This window comes from Orycteropus afer, unplaced genomic scaffold (genome assembly GCF_000298275.1).
Source record: "Orycteropus afer afer isolate SDZICR_OR568_19922 unplaced genomic scaffold, OryAfe1.0 scaffold00001, whole genome shotgun sequence".
NCBI classification, from domain to species: Eukaryota; Metazoa; Chordata; class Mammalia; order Tubulidentata; family Orycteropodidae; genus Orycteropus; species Orycteropus afer.
Window position 1 is genome coordinate 30,061,565 of NW_006921588.1, and position 25,330 is coordinate 30,086,894.

Consider the following 25,330-nt stretch of genomic DNA (forward strand, 5'->3'; position numbering starts at 1 on the left):
GGAGCTGGAGGCAGAGCTGAAGCCCAAGGCTGAGGGGCTTTCACCCAGCCCCTAGAGCCTGGCACTTTGAACTTGAACTTAAAGCCTCTAAACTGTAAGAGAATAAACTCCTGTTTGTTCAAGCCATCCCAGTTGTGGTTTATTCTTGTCAGAGCGGCACTAGGTAACCAGAACAGCAAATAAGCTAAGAAGCTGGACTTTATGAGACTGGAGGCAGACTCATTAACAAACTGTGATATGTAGGTGACACAACCATGCTTGAAGATGACTTGAAGCATTTACTGACGAAGGTTAAAGATGAAGATTAAAGACTACAGCCTTCAGTATGAATTACCCTCAACATAAATAAAAAAATCCTCACAACTGGACCAATAAGCAACATCATGATAAATGGAGAAAAAATTGAAGTTGTCAAGGACTTTTTTACTGGGATCAACAACACTAATAGAAGCCAAGAAATCAGATAATATATTACATCAGGCAAATCTCTGCAAAAGCCCTCTTTAAAGTGTTTAAAAGCAAAGATGTCACTTTGAGGATTAAGGTGAACCTGATCGAAGCCATGGTATTTCCATTACCTCACATGCATGCAAAAGCTGAATAATGAATAAGGAAGACTGAAGAATTTATACCTCTGAATTGTGGTGTTGGTGAAGAATATTGAATATACCATGGAGTGCCAGAAGAATGAACAAATCTGTCTTGGAAGAAGTATAGCCAGAATGTTTTTTTTTTGTTGTTTTTAATTTTTATTGTGATTTGAGTGAAAAGAGCAAATTCACTTTCCATATAGCAGCTCATATATACTTTGTCTCATGGCATTGACTGCAATTTCCCACAATGTAACAGCTCCCCTCCCACCTCCTCCCCATAGTTACCTCTTCTGTGTCCTTCCCTCCCATGTGCTCACACCCCCTCCCCCAGCTGTCTCCCTCTGTATACACAGCCCTTCTATTCTCCCATGATTGATCTCTCCAAGGAGTGTCCCTACCTAATGTAAATGTTCAGCTCACATGCCTTTTGGTTGGCTGGAAGTCACAGGAATGGGTTCAATTCCAGACCTGAAGGGCAACTAGAGGCCATATCTCAGGGGTTCTACCAGTCTCTGGTCCCTTTTTTTTTTTTCTTTTTAATGATTTTGAGTTTTGTTTCATATTGTTGTTCCACTTTATCCAGGATCTTCTACATAGAACCCCCTGTGAGTGGTTGACAGTGGTAGCCAAGCACCATCCAGTTCCTCTGGTCTCACAGTTGTATAGGCTGAGGATGGCATGGTGTATAGGTTGCTTGGACTAATTGTTTCCATGCATCTTTGGTTTTCTTCATTCTTCTTTGCTCTGGATGAGGAGAGACCCATTGTTACATCCAGATGGCCGCTTGCAAGCTTTTAAGATTCCAGCTGCTACTCACTAAAGTAGGAGGTAGAACAATGTTTTTGTGTGGTCTGTTATGCCAATTGAGCTTGATGTTCCCTGTGACTATGGTTCTGAACCCACAGTTCCAACTACTCACTCCCTCTGGATAGCTGGCTGTAGCCAGAAGTGACTACAGCCTTGTCCCTTGTCAGCCCTACTATATACCTGGGAATTCTTACACAACATACAAATACACTTGTAGAAACATTGTCTGCCAACCCTATACATGGTCATGGGCACATTCCCCACTGCATGAGGTTGTTGTTGTTATGTGCCATGAAGTCACACCCACTTCAGAGTGACTCTTCCTTGAGTTTCTGAGGCAGTATCACTACAGAAGTAGATTGCCCAACCTTCCTTCTGAGGAGTGGCTGGTGAGTTTGAACCACCAGCCTTTTGGTGAGCAGTCAAGTGTCTTAGGCACTGTGCTACCAGAGCTCCTTCCCTACCCCTGCATAGACACACCTAATAGTTCAGCCTGTCTGACCATCTATCCAGCCATATATCAATGTTTGCCTTCAATGACAACACAGTACTGTATGTACAAAAGGGTTCATCTTTGTTTTCTGTACCTCTCATGCACCTCTCTCTGTCTTCCTCTTCCTAATGCCACCATATTGATCACTCACACTTGGTACACTGCCTTTCTCTTCACCCCCAAATCAATACTTGTCTCTACCTATCTAACAGTGTTCCCTCCTCTCCCCTCCCACCCCTGATGACCAACAAAGAAAATTTCCCAGAATGTTCTTTAAAAGTGAGGATGGTGAAGTATCATCTTTAGACGTGTCATCAGGAGGGACCAGTCTCTGGAGAAGGACATCATGCTTAGTAAAGGAGAGGGTCAGCAAAAAAAAAAGAAAAACCTTCAATGAGATTGACACAGTGGGTTCAACAATGGGCTCAAGCATAGTAATGATTATGAGGATGGTGCAGGACTGGGCAGTGTCTCAATCTGTTTTACACAGGATTGCTATGAATCACAACCTGCTCTATGGCACCTCACGGCAATTAACAACACACCCTATCAAACGAGAGAAATAAAACAGACCCAGCACAATGTCAACAAATGGTAAATCTAGGCAAGATTATACAGGTGTTCATTGTTCTATTTGTGAGAAAAGGAGGGGAAAATGCAAAAGGGATGCAGTCTGAAAACAAAAGATGTTTAGCACAGGCACAGCATAAGATATGAAAATAAACTATCTCATATTGTTTTGAGTTTGTATATGAAAATGAATTCATAGATCACATTTATAATTAAATGTCAGAAAAAAAGGATAAAAAGCAAATGAGGAACTCCAGGAAGTTTGATTATGGAAGATAAGGTATCTGAACATTCCATAATTCATGAATGATTTAGATATATAATCAACAGAAAGATCAGTTATCTGATATATTTCCAACATTTAGCATAATTTTTTTCTCTTTTAAGAGCACCTTATAAAACTAGGGAAGCTTTAAAATTCCCTGTATCTGCTTTATTCTAGAAGGGGAAAATAGTAAATATATCTGACTTTCTCTTATGATTCCAGGGCTGGAGCATTTGGGTTAAACTGCATAAGAAGGCAAGTATGTTATAATTCTCTAAGTGTTGAAAATCTAATTGGGGCTTCCAGCTGTGATGGAATAAAAGAGAACAGATTTACTCTTCCTTCTAGAAAAGGAAGAAACTAGAAAACTGGACAAAATATATGAAATAATAGTTTTTAGACACTGGGCAACAGGTAACACAGCATAATGATCTCTGAGAACAGAAAAAGTGAGTTCTATAAGTGCATCAACTTACTATTTATAGGCCGTTGTTATACTGTACACAGAGAAACAGAGTCCAAACAGAGACCAATGATCTCTTTGATTCGAAAAGACAGAGTTTGGAGTCCAGAGAGCCCAAAGAGTCTATGATTTGGGAAAGACAAGGCAGCTGAACAAAGAGAGCATTCCAGTGATATGTAAGGTATCTCACTAAGTCTTTGGCTGGTATTGATTTGCACGTGTGTGAAGAAAAGCGCTCGTTCCCACCAGGCAGAGTATTAAAACCTCAGCGCATTAGGAAGTGTCCTCATAAGGGTTTTACAGTGTCTCTACTATGATAGTGTCTCTATCCTATACAGGAAGAAGAGAGGTCAGATAAAATATTTGAAGAATTAATGATTGATCATTTTCCAAATCTTATAAACTCATAGATCCAAGAATCTAAATGAACAAAGGAAACATGAAGGAAACCACACCAAGACACATCATAATCAAATTACCAAAAATAATAAGAAATTTTTAAAGGCAGACAAAAATGACACATCATATACAGATGAATAACTATACATATCTCATCTGAAACTATGCAAGCTAGGAGACAATGGAGCAACATTTTTAAAGTACTAAAAAAATCAACCAAATTAAAAAAAAAGGTAAATATAGAATTTTATACCCAACTATCTTATCTTTAGTAAATGCAGAAAAATTTAAGAAATTTTCAAACAAAAGCTGACAGAATTCGTCACTATTACAACCACATTATAAGAAATATTAATGGAAGTTTTTCCAGACAAAAGAAAAAACGGTATCAGAATGTAAATCTGGATCGACATAAAGGTATGAGGGGCACCATAAGTGGTGTATAGGAGGATAAATGATAAAGACTTTTCCAATTTTTAAAATTTTTAAAAATCTTTTTAATAGATAAGTGACCATGTAAAACAAAAATAACATATTTGGGGCTTGTAACATATGTAGGAAGTGTATAACAACATTATTATGAAGGATGAGAAGGCAGAAATGAAAGCATACTGTTATGAGGTTCTTTTAACATATATGAAAGTATGTAATATTAGTTAAAGGTAGGCTGCACAACCCATGAAGTAAAATTGTGTTGTATGCCATAGAATTATCAGTAGATGTCGAGGTATATTTTTAGTGTGATGTTTCAGGCTTCAATGCCTTTGCACATGCTGCTCCCAGATGAATTCCTTCACTTATGTTTTCCTTCATGTTTCAGAGACTCTACTTCCTCTAAAAATCCTCCCTTTATCCCCCGTTTATCCCCCTTTTCCCAATCAATCAGTTCTCCCTGTTCCCAGTGAAAACTGTAAATATTTTCACTAGCATATATTTTATTGTGTGTATATATATATATATATATATATATATGTTCCTATTAGTTCTCAAAAGCAAGGGCATGTCTTATTTATATCCACAGCAACTGGCACAGTGATCCTTATGAAGAACACATTCAACAAGGTCATTTATGAATTTTAGACCAAAACTTGTCTGACTCCTGCTTCTGCCTTATCAGAACACTGTATGTCATTTCCAGAATCATTTTTCACTTGTAAGCCGGTAAGAGCAGCAAGAAAGATGAGTAGTCAGGTAAACATCTATACATATACTACAGTTTTTTTGTTTTTATGTTTTTAAGATTGTATGCAATTTAGTTAATATTTTTAAGTTTCTTAAATTACAATGCACAAGTAAAACTTACTTCTGTCATTAACTCTAATGGGGCACGAATATCTTTATTAGGGTTACTGTTTTCATCATCTTCATCATTACCATCATCTTCATCATCACCATCTGTTGATTCTGACAATTTATCATTAGTGTGCTGAAGGCAATATTTGTTACTTTTCTCTTGCTTTGCAACGACTGCATTTTTGTCCACTGTACCTAAAACAGAGTAGTATAATTTAATTAATAAACATTGAAAAGTTAAAAAATTAAAAATGGCTACTCCTAAGTTATGACATAACAAATGCACATGTATTTACCCTTTGGTTTCCTGCTCTGGAGTTATTATTATTATTATTATTTTTATGACTAAAGAGCACTGCAATAAACTTACCTCATTTCTATTCCAAAAAAAGTAACAAAACTACCAAGTGACAGAGGAAAAAACCCAAACCAATAACACTGAGCTAATGTTAATCCTAATTGTTTAGTGCTTAAATTTTAATAAAGGGCAAATAGCTTTGTTTGGAAAAAAAATACAATAATTTCAAGAGAAAATAAATTAATGCTAATCTACCTCCAGAAATATATTTCCTTGGTTGATCTTATTGTTGTTTTAATTGTTAGGTGCCGTCGACTCTGACTCATAGAGATCCTCTGTACAACAGAATGAAACACTGCCTAGTCCTGTGCCAGCCTCTCAATACTTGCCATACCTGAGCCCATCATTGCAGCCACTATGTTAATCCATATCTTTGAGGGCCCTCTCCTCTTTCGTTGACCCTCCATTTTACCAAGCATAATATCTCTCTCCAGGGAATGGTCCCTTCTGACAACATGACCAAAGTAGGTCAAACGAAGTCTGGCCATCCTTGCTTCCAAGGAGCACTCCTGCTGCATTTCTTCCAGGACAGACTTGTTAGTTCTTTTGGCACTCCATGGTACTTTCAGTATTCTTTTCGAGCACCACAACTCAAAAGCATTAATTCTTCTTCAGTGTTCTTTACTCATTGTCCAACTCTCAGATGCATATGTTGTTGTTATGTGCTGTGGAGTCAGACCTGACTCATAGCGACCCCTCCTTGTGTTTCTGAGGTGGTTATCACTATGTAAGTAGATTGCCCAACCTTCCTTTCAAGGAGTGGCTGGTGGGTTTGAACCGTCAACCTTCTGGTTAACAATCCAAGTGCCTTAGGCACAGGCATATGAGGTGACTGAAAATACCATGGCTTGGGTTAGGCGAAACTTAGGCTTCAAAGAGGCATCTTTGCTCTTTAGCACTTTAAAGAGGTCTTTTGCACCACAACTGCCCGGTGCAATACGTTGTCCTATTTCTTGACTGCCACTTCCATTAGTATTGATTGTGGAACCAAGCAATATGAAATCTTTGACAACTTCAATCTTTTCTCCATTTATCATGCTGCTGTTTATTGGCCCAATTGTGAGGATTTTCTTTCTGTTGAGGTATAATCCATACTGCAGATTGTAGTCTTTAACCTTCAATAGTAAGTGCTTCAAGTCATCTTCATTTTCAACAAATAAAGTTGTGTTGTCTGCATACCGCAGGTTGTTAAGGAGTCTTCCTCCAATCCTGATGCTGCACTCTTCTTCATATAATACATCTTCCCAGATTCTTTGCTCAGCATACAGATTGAGTAAGTATGGTGAACAACCCTGACACATTCCCTTCCTCATTTTAAACCATGTAGTATCTCCTTATTCTGTTTGAATGACAGTCTCCTGGTCTGTGTACAGGTTCCTCCTGAGCACAATTAAGTGTTCTGGAATTCCCATTCTTTTCAATGTTACCCATAATTTGTTATGATCCACACAATCAAATGCTTTTACATAGTCAATACAACACAAGTAAACATCTTTCTGGTATTATCTGTTTTCTGCCAAGATTCATCTGACAGCAGCAATGATATCCCTCGTTCCATGTCCTCTTCTGAATTCAGCTTGTATTTCTGGAAGTTCTCTGTCAATATACTGCTGCAACCATGTTTTAATTAACTTCAGCAAGATTTTACTTGCATGTGGTATTAATGATATTGTTCAATAATTTCCATATTCTGTGGGATCATCTTTCTTTGGAATGATGTGGTGGTTAAGTTGTGTGTCAACTCAGCTGGGCCTGGTTGAGTGGCTGGGCAGCTGAATGTAGTAGTTATTCCCCATGCTGAGATTGGTAATTAACTCCATGGTGGAATCCATTGGAGCAGCTAAGTAGCTAGCTGCTTTGGGTATGTGGTCTGCTTCCCCTATATAAGAAACAGCTTTGAAAATGGTCTCTAGCTAATGGCACACTTGAACCCTAAATGTTGCCGTGTCATTGTTCAGCAGCCTGCCATGCTCTGCCAACCTTAAGACTTACAAGGGACTTGAATTAATGGCCTGCTGTGTGGTTTTGGTAACATGGGGACTGTGACTTTTTACTTGTCAACCTTGGGCCTGTCAGTCTCAGCAGCGAGCAGCTGTCTGAGTGAAGAAAAGCCTCTAGCTTCAGTGGGCTGGGAGCAGGAGGCAGAACTGAAGCCCAAGGTTGAGGGGCTTTCACCCAGCCCCTAGAGCCTGGCACTTTGAACTTGGACTTAAAGCCTCCAAACTCTGAGAGAATTTACAGAATTCTCTTCTGTAAGAAAATCCTATTTGTTCAAACCATCCCATTGTGGTATATTCTTGTCAGAGTGGCACTAGGTAACCAGAATAAATGGTTACAAATATAGATCTTTTACAGTCAGTTGGCCAGGCAGCTAACTTCCAAATTTCTTGCCATAGACAAGTGAGTGCCTCCAGAGTGGCATGTGTTTGTTGAAACATCTCAATGGGTATTCCATCAATTCCTGAAGCCTTGTTTTTCACCAATTCCTTCAGTGCAGCTTCAGCTTCTTTCTTCAATACCATCAGCTCTTGATCATATGCTCCTGAAATAGATGAACATCAACCAATTCTTTTTGGTACAGTGACTCTGTATTCCTTCCATCTTTTTTTGATGTTTCCTGCATCATTCAATATTTTGCCCATAGAATCTTTCAATATTGCAACTCGAAGCTTGAATTTTTTTCTTTAGTTCTTTCAGCTTGAGGAATGCTGAGTGTGTTCTTCCCTTCTGGTTTTCTAATTTCAGGTGTTTTCACATTTCATCATAATAATTGACTATGTCTTCTCGAGCTGATCTTTGAAATCTTCTGTTCAGCTCTTTTATTTTGTCATTTCTTCCATTTTCTTTAGCTATTCTCTGTTCAAGAGCAAGTTCCAGAGTCTCTTCTGACATCCATTTTGGTCTTTACTTCCTTTCCTGTCTTTTAATGACCTTTTGTTTTCTTCATGGATGATTTTCTTGATGTCATCCCACAGTTCCTCTGGTTTTCTGTCATTGGTGTTCAATGCATCAGATCCATTCTTTAGATGGACTCTAAATTCAGGAGGGTTATAATCAAGGTCATAGAAGCTCTGGTGGCATAGTGCCTAAGGCATATGACTGCTAACCAGAAGGCTGGCAGTTCAAACCCACCAGCCACTTCTCAGAAGAAAGACTGGGTAATCTACTTCCGTGGAGATACCACCTCAGAAACCCAAGAAGGGGTCACTATGAGTCAGTTTTCCCAGTGAGTTTGGTTTTGGTTTTTGGTATAATCAAGGTCGTAGTTTGGCTCTCGCAGACTTGTTTTAATATTCTTCAGCTTCAACTTGAACTTACATATGAGCAATTGATGGTCTATTCCAGTCAGCTCCTGGCCTTGTTTTGCCTGAAGATAATGAGCTTCTCCATTGCCTCTTTCCATAGATGTAGTCAATCTGATTCCTGTGTATGCCATCTGGCAAAGTCTACATGTATAGGCACCACTTATGTTGTTAAATAAAGGTATTTGCAATGAATAAGTCATTGGTCTTACAAAATTCTCTCATGTAGTCTCCAGTATCACTTCTATCACCATGGCCGTATTTTCCAACTACTAGTGATTCCTCTTTGCTTCCAACTTTGCATTCCAATCACCAGTGATAATTAATATATCTTGATTGCATGTCTGGTCAATTTCAGACTGCAGAAGTTGGTAAAAAGCTTCAATTTCCTAGTCTTTGGCTTTGGTGGTTGGTACGTAAATTTGAATAATAGTAGTATTAACTGGTCTTCCTTGTAGGCATATGGATATTATCCTATCACTGACAGCACTGTACTTCAGGATAGATCTTGAAACATTCTTTGTGATGATGAATGCCATGCCATTCCTCTTCAATTTATCATTCCCGGCATAGTAGATCATACGGTTGTCTGATTTAAAGTCACCCAAATCAGTCCATTTTAGCTCACTAATGCCTAGAATGGGAGCTCTGGTGGCATAGTGCCTAAGGCACTTGACTGCTAACCAGAAGGTTGGTGGTTCAAACCCACCAGCCACTCCCCTTAGAAGGAAGGTTGGGCAATCTACTTCTATAGAGATACTGCCTCGGAAACCCAAGGAGGGGTCACTATGAGTTGGATCTGACTCGAGGCACATAGCAACAACAACAATGCCTAGAATATCGATCTTTATGCATTTCATTTCATTTTTGACAACTTCTAATTTTCCTACATTCATACTTTGTACATTCCATGGTTTGATTATTAATGGATGTTTGCAGCTGCTGCTTCTCATTTTGAGTTGTGCCACATCAGCAAATAGAGGCCCAAAAGCTTTATTTTATCCACATCAAGGTTGACTCTACTCTGAGGAGACAGCTCTTCCCCAGTTGTATTTTGCATGCCTCCTGACCTGAGGGGCTCATCTTTTGGCACTATATCAGACAGTGTTTCAGGGCTACTCATAAAGTTTTCCAGTAATACATCAGACAGTGTTTCACTACTATTCATAAGGTTTTCCCCGGTCAATTCTTTGAGAAGTGGATGGTTCCTTCCTTCTTCCTAGTCTGTCTTAGTCTGGAAGCAACAGTGAAACATGTCCACCATGGATGATCCTGCTGGTATTTGAAATACAGGTAGCATAGCCTCCAGCCTTACAACAATACATAAGCCACCACAGTATGACAAACTGACAGACAAATGGTGGTGCACACACGTTAAGAAGAGATAAATATGAAGTATTCAGGATATAACCAGAAGTTACATAACATTTAAAAAAATTTTTTTAAATGGCAATCCACAGTACTTATGATCAAACATACATGATTTGCAAAATAAAGAACAGGTGCTACTGATCACCCATTCAGTAGCCAGCACTAGGCTGAGTCCCAGGAACACAAAAACAGACAATACCTTACCTCAGGGAACTCATTCACATGCTAACTGGGGAGTCAAAAACACAATGATTATAATAAAAAGTCATGGAAATACAGTGATAGAGATATGTACTAGGTAAATGGGAGAACCCCTTACCAGTTTGGGGAATGGTCATGAGCTGTCCAGTCTGAGTGGACCAGAGTTTCTCCAAGGAGAGGGGATAGCATGAGCCAATGCAGAAACAAGTGTCTGTGTGTGTGTGTATTATTCTAAGTACTAAGCACTTTGGTTTTGCTTAACTGCCACAGTTGGGGCTGAAATAGTGACACATATGGTTGGATAGGTAGGTACAGGGTAGCTGGAGGGTCTTGTGAGTCAGAAGTAATGGAGTTAGGACTTTATCCTCAGAATAAGAAGGATACTAATGAAATATTTTAAGCAGGGAAACACGAATGATTAAATCTGTATTTTTAAAACAACACCTGAATAATAGGTCAGAAAGCATTTTTGAGGGGGGGACAAAACTAAGGAACAAGGAGAGAAGTTAGACACTTCTTTAAAAAATCCAGATGAGAGATATTAATGTGGTAAATGACAGGAAGCAGTGGTAATAGGGATGGACAGGACTGTCTAGATTAGAGAAATATTTAAGAGGTAAAATCTCTATGGTAAAATCTATCGGAACATTTCTCAAACTTCAGTACACACTATCTTTATTCATTTTACGTATCGAAGGATCACCTATACTATTTACTTAGTATTTTCCTCTGAATCCACTTACTTTTTAAACTTACACAATTTTGTCAGATCACAAATATTATCATCCATGAAGCTGATGTATTAATAATAAACTTACTATATGCCATTATTCTTCTAAACACTTTACTTATATTAACTAATTTAAATTTCTCCATGTCCCAATGAAGTAGGACTATTTTTATTCCCATTAATAGATGAGAAAGTTTTAGGACAGAGAGATTAAATAACTTGTCCTACTTGACAGCTGGAAAAGTAGTACATCTGGAAGTCAGCTTGGCTCCAGAGTCCATATTCTTAAACACATCTGATACTATTTTTTCCTAATACACATTAAAATAAATACCCTACTATTAATTTATTTTTTCAATTACCTTATATCTGCTAAAATCATCTATTTGGGAAACACTGATCTGTCGGGTGAGCTTGCTGACTCCTTTGGCTTTACAGAGGTCTTTCACAGTTTCAAACTGAATTTATGTTATACCCACCCCTTTCTTGCAGGCTTTTGAGTGCCCAGAAAATCTTGTGAGATAGGCTTTTTGATGCAAGTGTGGCCATGAGCTACTCTAAATAATGTAGAAATACTTGTGTTAAGAAGAAGAAAATGAGGAGATCCTGGAGAGCTAGAGAGACGACAATGTGAAGAGAACAATTAAAAAAAAAAAAAAAAAATTAGAAAAACTCCGGGCTCTAAAACAAAGGGCTACCTTGATAAAGGATACGCAGTACTTCCAAGAGTAGGATTGCTGGGCTATTTCAGCCATTACCTGCTGGTTCATTTACAGTCTCCATCGGCTCACAACCACCCTAATCTTCCAGTGTGTACCCAACCTGTTCACTGACTCATCACACTTATGTCATCAAGGAAAGGTCATAATAGGGAATTAGGGAGTTCTTGTGATGGCTTGAGAACCTCCTCATGAATTTCACAAACCTAAAGTAGTCCTTTTCTCAAGAGTCCTTTACTTACTTTATAGCACCCCTCACAACCTGCAGTTATCTTGCTAACTCATCTTATTACTTATTGTTATGGATTGAATTGTGTCCCCCCAAAATCTATGTTGCAAGTCCTAACCCCTGTAGTGGTTATAATCCCCTATGGGAATGGGTTTTCTTTGTTATGTTAACAAGACAGTATTAGTATAGGTTGTGTCTTAAACCAATCTCTTTTGAGATATAAAAGAGATTGAACAAGTAAGCTAGCAAGTGGAGGTGGGGGAAGAGAGATGCCAGGCCACAGGAAGACCATCCAGGAGTGGAGGCTCAAGAGACAAGGATTAACAACAAAAAGACAAATAACTTAAATTGTAAAATAAGCAAAGGACTTGAATAGACACTTCAACAAAAAAGACACTCAAATGGCCACCAAACACATAAAAAGATACTCAGCATCATTAGCCATCAGAGAGATGCAAATCGAAACCACAATGAGACACCATTTGACTCCCAGTAAAATGGCTAAAAGGAGCTTTGGGGGTGCAATGCCTAAGGAATCTGATTGTCCAGAAGGTTGGTGGTTCAAACCCCCTAGCCACTCTGTGGAAGGAAACCTGGGCAATCTACTTCCTTGAAGATTTACTGTCTTGGAAACCCACTGGGGGTTGCTATGAGTCGGAATTGACTCAATGGCAGGGGGTTTGGTTTCTTTTCTTTTTCTTTTTTTTTTTTTTAGAATGACTAAGCTAAAAACAGAAAAAAAAACAAATGTGGGCAAGATCACCATTGCTGATAGGAATGCAAAATGGTACAGCTATTGTGGGAAACAGTGTGGCAGTTCCTCAAAAAACTAAATTAGAACTACCGTAAGACCCAGCAAGTCCACTCCTAGGTCTGTACCCAAAAAACTTGGAAGCAGAGACTCAAGCAGAGACTTGCACCAGTGTTCACTGCATTATTATTCTTATTAACCAAAAGGTGGAAACAAACTAAATGTCCAACAGATGAGTGGATAAACAAACTGTGGTAAATACATACAATGGAATACTCAGCCAGTAGGAGAAATGAAGTCTTGATACATGCTACAACATGGATGGACCTTGGAGATACTATGCTGGGTGAAATGAGTCTATCACATAATGACAAATATTTATGATTTCCCTTATATAAAAAGACAATAAAAAGCAATGTATAGAGACCAAAGTTCATTAGTGGTTATCAGGAGTATGAGGGAGGGGATATGGGGGTTAACAGGGATAGAAAAATAACATTATTTAAGAGTAGGGTTGCACAGCCAATTACTGTAACTGCTGTTAGTAAGTTGTACCCCTGTAAAAAGGTGAATTAGCAAAAGTTGTATGACAGATATATTTACAACAATGACAGAAAAAAAGAGTAGCTGCTGAAGCTGCTTATTCACAACCAAATGCCTCCTGGGATTTGGTTCACTGGTTTGAAGGTTTGGGGTCATGGTTTCATGGGACATCCCAGTTAATTGGCCTAATAATGTATTTAGTGCTTCTGTTCTACCTCCTACTTCATTGCTTAGTGCCTTGAGTCTTAAAAGCCTACAAGAGGCTATCAAAAGCTTAATAATTAGTTTCTATTAGCCTGGAACAACAGAGGAAGAAAAGCAGGACCTGGAGAAGGATATCGAATGTGTGGCTAATTGCCTCTAAGAACAATTGCTACTTTTGCCATGAGATCAGAAGAACTAATGATGCTGAGTATCTTTTTATGTGTTTGATGGTGCCTGATTACCATTACTGAACATTTTGATTAAGGATTCTATACAAGAATCCTGATCAAAAGGGGGAAAATGCAGAACAGAATTTCAAATTGTATTAGAATCCAGTCTTTCTGGAGGCTAGAAGAACCCTTGAAACCATTGCCCTGAAATATCTTTAAACCTTAAACCAAAAATATTTCCTAAAGTCTTCTTAAAACTAGACAGTAATTTAGCTTAACTAGTAAAAATGGCTCCTCAGAAGGAAGGCTGGGTAATCTACTTCCATAGTGATAATGCCTTGGAAACCCAAGGAGGGGTTGCTATGAGTCAGGTCCGACTCCATGGCACATAACAACAACAGTAAAAATTGTCTACCTTGAGTAGTACGGTGTTTTAATAATTATCTATATGGAATCAAACTAACAATATTAACTCGAAAGATTAGATAGGGACTTTAGGGAGCAGTGAGTTTACGTTAATGGGGAGAATCAACTCAGAAGAGGAGGGTGAGAATGACTGCACAACTCAAAGAACATAATCAATGTCACTGAATCGCACTTGCAGAAATGGTTGAATTGACATATATTTTTCTGTGTATGGTCTCAACAACAAAATAAATAAAATGAAAAATAAATAAATATAATAAATGTAAATTTAAAAAATGAAGTTATATTTGGAAAAATAAAGAGACAAGGCCATTCTGCCATAAATGACAGAGAGAGAAAGCTTTCCTCCAGGGCCAGCACCCTGAATTTGGACCTCTAGCCTCCCAAATGTGAGAAAATAAACTTCCATTTGTTAAAGCCATTTACTTGTAGTATTTCTGTTATAGCAGTACTGGATAACATTCATTTATTATTCATTTTTAATAGTCTGTTGTCTATCTCCTACTAGAATGGAAATTTCATAAAGGGAAGGACCTTGCCTATTCTGCCAACTACTGCATCCACAGCTTCTAAACCGCTTGTTAATGTTTTCATAGGTATTTTAATTCATTCTTTGATTTAATACCCTATCATTCTCATCTTATAGAATGTATACCATCGATCCCATACTTGGCTGCATATCAGAATCACCCAGTCCACAAATTTAAAAATTACTGATTCCCATGGCTGACTCCAGATTACAGAGTTGTCAGCATCCCTTGACATGTCATGGAGGAAGGAAGGCTGAATTAGAAGCCATAGTTACTTAATTAAATAAAACAAAAGCTATTACCTGTGCCTTCTTTTAAGAAGGAAGATGACCACAGCTTAGACTGTAGATTTTCTAATGTATCTTTATTTCCCATACTCTTCGAAGAGACTCTATTTTCAGTATTCTTTAAAGAGACTTTGTTTTCAGTATTTACTGAAGAGACTTCCTTCCTAAATGTTAAAGTACGCAGTGAGAAACAAAGTATTTCCCCAGGTCACAATTCTTTTCAATGCTTTCTATGGGTTCATAAACACACATACTTCATTCAACACACGACACATATTTAATATAAACACATAATATACCAACAATAAACGGGTAAAATGTAGTATCTTCTTTGTGGGAAAGTATTAAAAAATAATTTTTACTGATGATTAAAATTCTATTTTTACCTTAAGATTCTTAGTATCTTTTCAGAGTTTTTTACATAGAGCATATGAGCAATCAGCTGGATGACTATCTTTGGTGCATTACTGTGATAAGATGGAGTAAATATATTTAAGAAATACATGCCTTGGGTTTTTAGTTTTATTTTGTTTTGAAGTTTATAAATCAATTTCTGCCACTGCTAAATGACACACTGATGGAGAGAGTCCAACAACAATATTAACCTTTGGTCATAATATAAAATAGCCTGCTTTTTCTTTTAAGTAGCTGAAATAAAAATGGGTTAACTTTCCTTTTCAGCCTTTAAACCTCAAACCTCATGCCAATAAATAAGTAATGCACTGAGGCAAGGAGTGCTTGTGTGGTAGACTCTGTTCACAAAGACAAGCATTCAGGCTTTGTGGGAAAATAACCTCAAATTCATTTTCTGTGGTCTTAAGGATCTTTTAACATGCCTCCTTTACCAACTTTAATCAAATTCACCTTTTAGTTTGCCTGGGAAGATATGGAAAAATGTAAAGTAATATTTTTCCCAAAAAGTATGGTAGCTCCAATTTTTTTTTCCCCCCCTACTGAAATGTGAATCTAGAACATTAGCAGTTCATTAGTGGTCTTGTGCACTGGTTTAGCAAATAAGCTGAACAGCTTGTTCAATACTAAGAGGAATGAGAGTCTTCACATACACAGACATACAGAGACAGATATACACACACATCAAAACCAAAAAAAACCAAACTCACTGCTGTCGAGTCGGATCTGACTCATAGCGACCCCTCCTTGGTTTTCAGAGGCGGTATCACTACAGAAGTAGATTGCCCAATCTTCCTTCCGAGGAGTGGCTGGTGGGTTTGAACTGCCAGCCTTCTGGTTAGCAGTCAAATGCCTTAGGCACTACATATCCATCTGTATATGCTACTAAAACAAAACCCCTTTCTGGAAATAAAAAATGTACAGCAGGGATGATTTACATTTTTTCTGCCTCTGCCTCCTTCTCTTTCCCAATTGTAAAAAGAGAATCCAATAAGAAGCTGCTCTTGAGAAAAGTTGAGAAATTACTTAAGCATTTAATTTCCAGCATGGTGAAGTTCCTATATGTCACAAGTTGCCACTAGTGATGATAAGAATTTATATTCTCTAATATGTGATCCGGTAGCATAGTGCCTAAGGAGGCACTTGACTGCTAACCAGAAGGCTGGTGGTTTGAACCCACCAGCCACTCCTCAGAAGGAAGATAGGGCAATCTACTTCCATAGTGATACTGCCTCGGAAACCCAAGGAGGTGTCGCTATGAGTCAGGTCCGACTTGACGGCACACAACAACAACAACAACATGTGATCCAGATAAAAGAGAGTCTTCACATACAAAGACATACAGAGACAGACATACACACACATCAAAACCTCCGAATTAGTTATTTCACTCAGTCTAAGATTATCATCTATTTATTATAAAATATACCATTATTTTATGTACCATTAAAAAAGAAGAAACAGTGCCAAATAACATGCTATCAATTGTTGTTGCTGTTGTTGTTAGGTGCCATCAAGTTGGTTCCGACTCACAGAGACCCTATGTACAACAGAACGAAACACTGCCCAGTCCTGTGCCAGCCTCACAATCTTTACCTAAGCCCATAGTTGTAGACACTATGTCAATCCATCTCATTAATTGTAAGAAATGTTAAAATATGAAAAATACACATGATTTAGAATCCATGAAATACGATACTTACAAACTCACTACCTTATATCCTTAAGGAGTGGAACTGGCTAGAATAGTTCTGGTTATGTGAACAATTGGAAATAGCTTTAATCATTTTAATGACATAAACATTGAGAAAACCAATATAGTCAATGGCCTGAAGATAAATGGAATGTTACTACACAGAAGCAGTGAACATTCCAGAAAGATCCCTAGAAAAGAATTGACCAAATCATCATTTTAACAGTAAAATATGAATTCTCCTTCTGCCCGTTTCCTGTAGTCTTCAGAGATTCAAAATTCAATCTCCTCTTCAACTATAATCTATTGACTTCCACCTCAGAAAGTGACATTACTTATGGTAATAATGCCTCTGACTATTTAAGAAATACAGATAACCAGAATACTCTGAAAGACACAGTTCAAATTTAATTTAAATACAGTTACAATTGAGGTGTTCTAATTTTTACCGTATGTAATACTGCCTGGAAATGGAAGGTATTTAATTTATCAAGGTTAGTCAAGTTAGATATTCCACTGGAATGATTTATGCTAGAGGGTAGGTAATGTAGGTTTTAGGAATTTTCCTTAGCATGTTAAGTGCATTGGACACATTTATGAAATATCCCCAAATTTCTATTGGAATGAGTAATTCTTTCAAGAAATTTATACCTTAACCTTATTTTGAAAATGATTTCTATTTGTCAAATATGTGCCCCAAAACAAAATTAATTAAAACTTACTTTTCTGAGAATGTCTTAGCTACATTTAGAGAGACTTGTGTTGCTGGGGTATAAAGCTTGCTTGCCAATGTTGGTCTGTATCCAAAGAGGCATTTACTTAAAATGTAAAAATGGGAATAAAAAATAGCTAGTCATTCATTTTAGAAAAGAGATAAAATACATGACTATGTAATAACATATAGATATAATTGTTCCAACCTCAGTAAAACACTTGAATGCTGTGGGTTTGTTTGCTTCAGCCATTTACTCCCTTCACATCTTTAAGTATGCCTGAAAGCTTGGCTGAAAAACCTACAAAGTCTGTACTCTATACAACATTGTCCACGTTAAAGATGTATTTTATTTCTATTACTAAAAAACAGTTTTTTAATTAAATGCAATTTGTTGATGACAAATCTTCTACATATGGGATCCACAGGAGAAAAAAGGCAATAATAAACGTGGGCTTTGTGTGCACAGAAACTTGAAACTCCTGGTTTATGCAATCCACGTTCTACTTGTGGTTAAAATTAGAAAAAAGAATTAGAAGAAAATGTGTCTGAGTTTTGCCTATCCTGACCTGGATAGGGTCTTTTGGCAAATCCTCCTTGTCAGGCAGAGGAGGGAGCCAGCAGGAATGTGGGAGCATAGGAAGAAAGCTACACTGAGAAAATTCTTTGTCAATTTTGCAAGTCAGTCTCACTTTCCTCCAAGCAAGGTCCCCCAAGATTTCTATTTTCCTACTTGATCCTTTTTTTTTCCCCAGGACTGGTTTTGTTCACTTTCAAGTCCAGATGCGGTACCTCAGGTAAGATGAAGCTATACTTACCGTACTCCTCCTTCCTCAACCCAAATAACCACCCAACCCAATCAACCAAACCCAAATTCATCTTTTCAAAGGCAACATGATCATTTTTCCCTCAAAAAAAAAGCAGTATGATAAGCAGATGGAATTACTGAGGAGATAAAAAGTTATTATTCTGCTCTTTTATTTTGGCCCAGGTTACATTTGATTGATCTCTGCAATTGGACTACCTTGGGATGTGGATTACCCCTTGCTCCAGTTCCAACATGGGCTCAAGTATAGCAGGGATCGTGGAGCTGGCGCGGGATCGGGCAGTGTTTCGTTCTGCTGTGCATGGAGCTGCTATGAGTAGGAAACGACTCGACGGCACCTAACAACAACAACAACCAGTTCCAAGACTGATTATCAGTCTCTGATCATTGGGATTCATGGGCACAATATCATCACTCAGGACAAGGCCAGAGGCTGACTACAGAACAGACCATCAATTGCTGTTATGAAAGTTCAAGTTGAGGCTGAAGAAAATTGAAGCAAATCCACAGGAACCAAAGTACAGCCCTGAGAATAACTCATTTGAATGTGGAGACTATCTCAAGAATAGATTCAAGGCATTAAACACTAATGACCAGAGAACAGACAAGTTGTCAGATGACATCAAGGGCATTATATACATGAAGCAAGCAAAAGATCATTAAAAAGACAGGAAAGAAAGAAAGCATCAAAATAGATGTCAGAAGAGACTCTGAAACGTGTTATTGAAGTTAGAGTAGCTAATGCAAGTGAAGAAATGATGAAATACAAGAGCTGAACAAAAGATTTGAATAAGGTGACTCTAGAAGACAAAGTAAAGTATTATAATGAAATGTGCAAAGACCTGGAATTAGAAAACCAAACAGGAAGAACGTATTTGGCATTTCTCAAGCTGAAACAACTGAAGAAAAAGTTCAAGCCTCGAGTTGTAATAGGGAAGGTATTTCTATAGGCAAAATATTGAACACTGCAGGGAGTATCAAAAGAAATGGAAGGACTACAGTCACTGAACCAAAAAGAAATGGTTGACATTCAACCACTTCAGGAAGTAGCATAAGATTAAAAACCACAGTACTGAAGGAAGAAGTCAAGTTGTAATAAAAGCACTGGCAAAAAACAAGGTTCCAGGAATTGACAGAATACCAACTGGGATATTTCAACAAATAGATGCAATGCTGGAAGCTCTCACTTGCCTATGAGAAGAAATTCAGAAAACAGCTAACTGACCAACCGACTGGAAGAGATCCATTGTTTGTGCTCATCTCAAAGAAATGTGATCCAATGTGGAAATTTTCAAATAATATAACATAAGTAAAATTATGCTGAAGATGAATCAAACATGGTTGCAGCAATATATCAACAGGGAACTTTCAAAAATTCAAGCCAGATTCAGAGGAGGATGTGGAATAAGAGATAGCATTGCTGATGTCAGTAGGTCGTACTTCGAACAAAAACAAGGGGATACCGCATGGTTTAAAATCAGGAAAGGTATGCATCAAGTCTGTATCCTTTCACTGTATTTATTCAATCTGTATGTTGAGCAAATAATCCAAGGAATTGGACCATGTGAAGAATAACACAGAATCAGGACTGGAGGAAGACTCATTAACAACCTGTGATATTTAGATAACACAACCTTGCTTGCTGGAAGTGAAGAGGACATAAAGCATTTACTGATGAAGATCAAAGACTACAGCCTTTAGTATAGATTATACTTCAATATAAGAAAACAAAAATCCTCACAATTGAACCAATAAGCAACATCATGATAAATGGAGATAAAACTGATGTTGCAAGGATTTCATTTTACTTGGGTCCACAATCAACATCCTTGGAAGCAGCAGTCAATAAATCAAATGACATATTGCATTGGGCAAATCTGCTGTGAAAGATCTCTTTAAAGTATTAAAACGCAAAGACATCACTTTGAGCACTAAGGTGAGCTTTACCAAACCATGGTATTTTCAATCACTTCATATGCACATGAAAGCTGTACAATGAATAAGGAACATGAAAGAACTCATGTCTTTGAATTATGGTGTTGGCAAAGAATACTGAATACGCCATGTACTGCCAGAACAAAGAAATCTGTCTTGAAAGATGTTCAGCCAGAATGCTTCTTAGCACTGAGGATGGCGAGACTTCGTCTCACACTTTCAGTATGTCAATAGGAGGGACAGTCTCTGAAGGAGGACATCAGGCTTGGTAAAGCAGAGGGTCAATGAAAAAGAGGAAGACGCTCAGTGAGATGGAGTGACACAGTGGCTGCAACAATGGGCTCAAACCCAGCAACGACTATGAGGATGGCACAGGCTCAGGCAGTGTTTCATTCTATTGTAAACAGGGTTGCTCTGAGTTGGAACCAACTCAATGGCACCTAATAGTAACAACAAAGCATTTAAAAAGTAGAAGTGGACATTATCTATACCATCTACATTTTTATCAATATTCACTTTTCACTTTAAATGTCCTTCTATTTAAGTAACATTTGCTTTGCCTGAAGCAAAAAGTAAAGTTGCTAATCCATGCATTTCTGGCCTTTCAAATTTAATCAATTGACAAATGATTACATTATCTAGTTCTAATTGCTTAAAAGGCATAGATCAGCTATGCAACCAATAATCTCCTCTTACCCTGATATTGCTTCATTTGGTTCAATCATCACTTTTTCTGAAAAAGAAGAAAAAGCTTACCTCAGTATTTTATTAGTAGTGATGTTCATAATGTAAATTTCTGATAGTCAAATATTTAGGCATTTTTTGTAACATAGAAAAAATAAAATAAAGAATCTAATTACCAAACCATTCAATGTCACTCAACCATGCCCTCGGATTATCTTTTTATATTCAGAACAAAATGGTGGTCAAATATATTCTTTTTAGGTAATAAAGTACTTACCCTTTGAATCAAACACTAACAATTTGTTATACTGTGTATTTTTTGGTACCTAAAACAGAAGTAGAAATAAAAATTATTATTATTTCAGGTTGAAGTATTTGAAATCATTTATTTAGTCTGTAATCAATCCTTTTGTCTAGGCTAACATATAATTTTATACCAAAGCCAATTATTCAAAGATTATATAAATTGATGGTAAAACAAACCCAAAGCATCCTCAAATGTAGCGTACAGTAGATACTCTTACCTTTACAGCATCTATCTTGTCTGGGTAATTTCTGCTAGGAGACAAAATATTTATTTCATAAATTTCTAAATACTTGTACAAATTCAAAATATAAACATAACAAAACGTAGAACTCAGTTTAACAGTAGGGTATTAAGTATTTTGTCTTATACTTAGTAGCATTATAGTTCAAACCCACCAGCCACTCCTTGGAAGGAAGATGCAATCCACTCTGCAGAGACACCACCTCAGAAACCCAAGGAGGGGTTGCTAGAGTCGAATCGGCTTGATGGCAGGTTTTTTTTTTTTAAGCATTATTTCCATCCTAATAGTAAAGTCAGGAGCTCTGGTAGCATAGTGGCTAAGGCACTTGACTGCTAACCAGAAGGCTGGCGGTTCAAACCCACCAGCCACTCCTCAGAAGGAAGGTTGGGCAATCCTACTTCCGTAGTGATACTGCCTCGGAAACCCAAGGAGAGGTCGCATGAGTCAGGGCTGACTTGATGGCACATAACAACAACAACAACAACAACAACAATCGTAAAGTCATTATTCTGGGTTATAAAATTAGTTTAAAACATATCTAAAGAAATTAACCCTTCCTATTCTCCCTTAGGGAGCTCTGGTAGCATAGTGGCTAAGACACTTGCCTGCTAACCAGACGGCTGGCGGTTCAAACCCACCAGCCACTCCTCGGAAGGAAGGTTGGGCAATCCTACTTCCGTAGTGATATTGCCTCAGAAACCCAAGGAGGGGTCGCTATGAGTCGGGGCCAACTCGACGGCACATAACAACAACAACAACAATTCTCCCTTAAGGAGCCCTGGTAGCACAGTGGTTAAAGCGCTTGACTGTTGACTGAAAGGCTGGCAGTTTGAACCCACCAGCTGCTCTGCAGGAAAAAGATGTGGTTGGCTTCCCTAAAGATTTACAGCCTTGAAAACCCTTCAGGCAGTTCTACTCTGTCCTCTAGGGTGTTAAGAGTCAGAATCAACCAACAATCAACAATCTAGATTGTTTACATATTAAGTATAGAAGAGGCCACATTAGAATTTTTCATAAATAACAACCCACTTGCTCCCCTCTCTAACACCTGTCTCCATATCTCAAGCCAGACTTTAAAAATTACTATTATACACACCCAGGAATTTCTGGAATAACAAATTCAGGGCCCAGACTCTGGACAGTAAAGAAAAACTTCATTATTTTGTATTAAGTGTTTCTCATTTGAAATCTTTCTCCCTTGTACTCTTTTAAATTATCCCTGATAATTAAGCCATCCCACCTGCAGATTAGGCCCAGGTCATATGGAATCACTTACACTCCCAAATAAAGCAGCAGTACCCCAACTTTGGCCTCAGGCTTTTGTTTCTGGGGAAACCAAAGCAACTCTAATCAAACAAGATATTATACCCAAATCCAAATCCATGGCAACTGAGTTGATTCCAATTCATAGCAACTCTGTAGGACAGAGCAGAATTGCTCCATAGGATTTCCAAGGCTGTAAATCTTTAGGGAAGCAGACTTCCTTATCTTTCTCCCACAGAGCAGCTGGTGGATTCAAACTGCCAACCTTCTGATCAGCAGTCAAATGCTTTAACCACTACACCACCAGAGCTCCTGAGCAAGACATTATATATGTTATTAATTCAATTATCCCCCTGAGAAGCATACAGAAAGCTAAAGTCTATCGATGCAAGGCATCTCATTAGGAAAAACAATTGTGAAAGACCAAACTGTAGGGTAAGTGAGAAATTTTACTCCTAATTCTCAAAGTCAGTAGAGCTCTGAAACTAAAACAATGCAAAAACTAAGACCTGACAAAAGAAATCTAAGATGATTTTTCCTGAGACTTTATTTCACTGCACAGATTTTGGCAATTCTGTGGGTACCTGAATTTCTGAGCAGAGCATATTTAGAGTCCTTCTCCCTTTTCTGGCTCTAGAATCTCCATGGATTGCTACATTCACTCTTTACTTGGATGAAGCACCAGTGCACATAATTCTCCTCCCATTTTCTCCTGGTGAAAGGAAAACCTGGGATGGGCCTATCACAGCCCTTGATGGAGATCCAGGCTCTGCTGAGTTTGGCTTTATCGTTTCTCAGGAAATGTCTATTTAATCTCCTTGCATGAAACGGAATCCTTTGGGAGGCAGTAAAGGAGTTCAGGTGGTGCAATGGTGGTAGGCAGTACAGAGTAACACTTAAGAACTGGGGCTCCTGAGTGAAAAAGACTGGATTCACATCCCTGTTCTGCCACTTCCCATGTGAGACTGTGCAGATTACTTCTTTAAGCCTCAATTTCTCCATCTGTAAAATGGGGGTCACAGTGATGCCTACCTCACCGGATTGTTAAAAAGATTAAGTGGGATACTCTGGGTAAAGCATTTAACAAATCACCTGGCATGTACGATGGAAACTGCAGAAAGAAAGGGCTCAATGTTTTCTCCAAAGGAAAAGTAGGATGATGTCCTGTGGGGCTGATTAAGATTGCTTAGGGAAGCAAAAATTAAGCTTGACTGTGATAGAGACAAGTGGACTAGCTCTGAGGGCTTTTGATTAATGAATTAATTTTAAAACCACCTAAGCCCTGTACAAGGGCTCCAGGAATTGACAGAATATCCATTAAGATGTTTTAACAAACAGAGGTACTCACTTGGTTACGCCAAGAGATCTGGAAGACAGCTACCTGGCCAACCAACTGGAAGATCTAGATCCGTACTTGTACCCATTCCAAAGAGAGGTGATCCCACAGAATGTGGAAATTATCAAACACTATCATTAATATCGCACGCAAATAAAATCTTACTGAAGATAATTCAAAAACGGTTGCAGCAGTGTATTGAGAGAGAACTTCTAGAAGTGCAGGCTAGATTCAGAAGAGGATGTGGAATAAGGGATATATATCATTTCTGATGTCAGATGGATCTTGGCTCAAAGCAAAGAATACCAGAAATATGTTTACTTGTGTTTTATTGACTATGCAAAAGCATTTGATTGTGTGGATCATAACAACTTGTGGATAACATTGAGAAGAATGGGATTCCAGAACACTTGATTGTACTCATGAGGAACCTGTACATAGATTAGGAGGCTGTCATTCAAACAGAACAAGGGAGTGCATCAGGGTTGTATCCTCTCACCACACTTATTCAATCTATATACTGAGCAAATAATCTGAGAAGCTGGACTATATGAAGAAGAACATTGCATCAGGATCGGAGGAAGGCTCATTAACAACCTGTGATATGCTGACGACACAACTTTGCTTGCTGAAAGTGAGGATGACTTGAAGTACTTACCGATGAAGACTGAAGACTACAGTCCGCAGTATGGATTACATCTCAATATAAAGAAAACAAAAAATTCTCACAACTGGACCTGTAAGCGGCATCACAATGAATGGAGAAAAGATTGAAGTTGTTAAAGACTTCACATTGCTTGGTTTTACAATCGACACCAATGGAAGCAGCAGTCAGGACATCAGACGAAGTATAGCATTGGGCAAGTCAGCTGTAAAGGACCTCTTTCAAGTTCTGAGGAGCAAAGATGTCTCCTTGAGGACTAAGGTGTGCCTGACAAAAACCATGATATTTTCAATCGCCTCATATGCATGTGAGAGCTGGACAATGAATAAGGAAGACTGAAGAAGAGTTGATGCTTCTGAGATGTGGTGCTGGCAAAGAATGCTGAAAGTACCATGGACTGCTAAAAGAACTAACAAACCTGTCCTGGAGGAAGTGCAGCCAGATGCTCCTTGAAAGCAAGAATATCCAGGCTTCATCTCACCTACTCTGGTCTTGTTGTCAGAGGGGACCATTCCCTGGAGAAGGATGTCATGCTTAGTAAGGTGGAGGATCAA

General features: G+C 38.2%; 1 protein-coding gene across 1 annotated transcript in view; it reads right to left on the bottom strand.

Annotated features, from left to right (window-relative positions):
* ERICH2 (glutamate rich 2) overlaps window positions 1-25,330 on the bottom strand; it is a 61,314-nt gene that overhangs the window by 25,840 nt on the left and 10,144 nt on the right. Inside the window, exons 2-5 of the mRNA XM_007953137.1 lie at window positions 20,978-21,014; window positions 17,531-17,626; window positions 14,720-14,868; window positions 4,894-5,078 (exon numbers count right to left, since the gene is read on the bottom strand). Of these exons, the coding sequence (XP_007951328.1) occupies window positions 4,894-5,078; window positions 14,720-14,868; window positions 17,531-17,626; window positions 20,978-21,014 (467 nt within the window). The remainder of the gene's footprint in view (window positions 1-4,893; window positions 5,079-14,719; window positions 14,869-17,530; window positions 17,627-20,977; window positions 21,015-25,330) is intronic.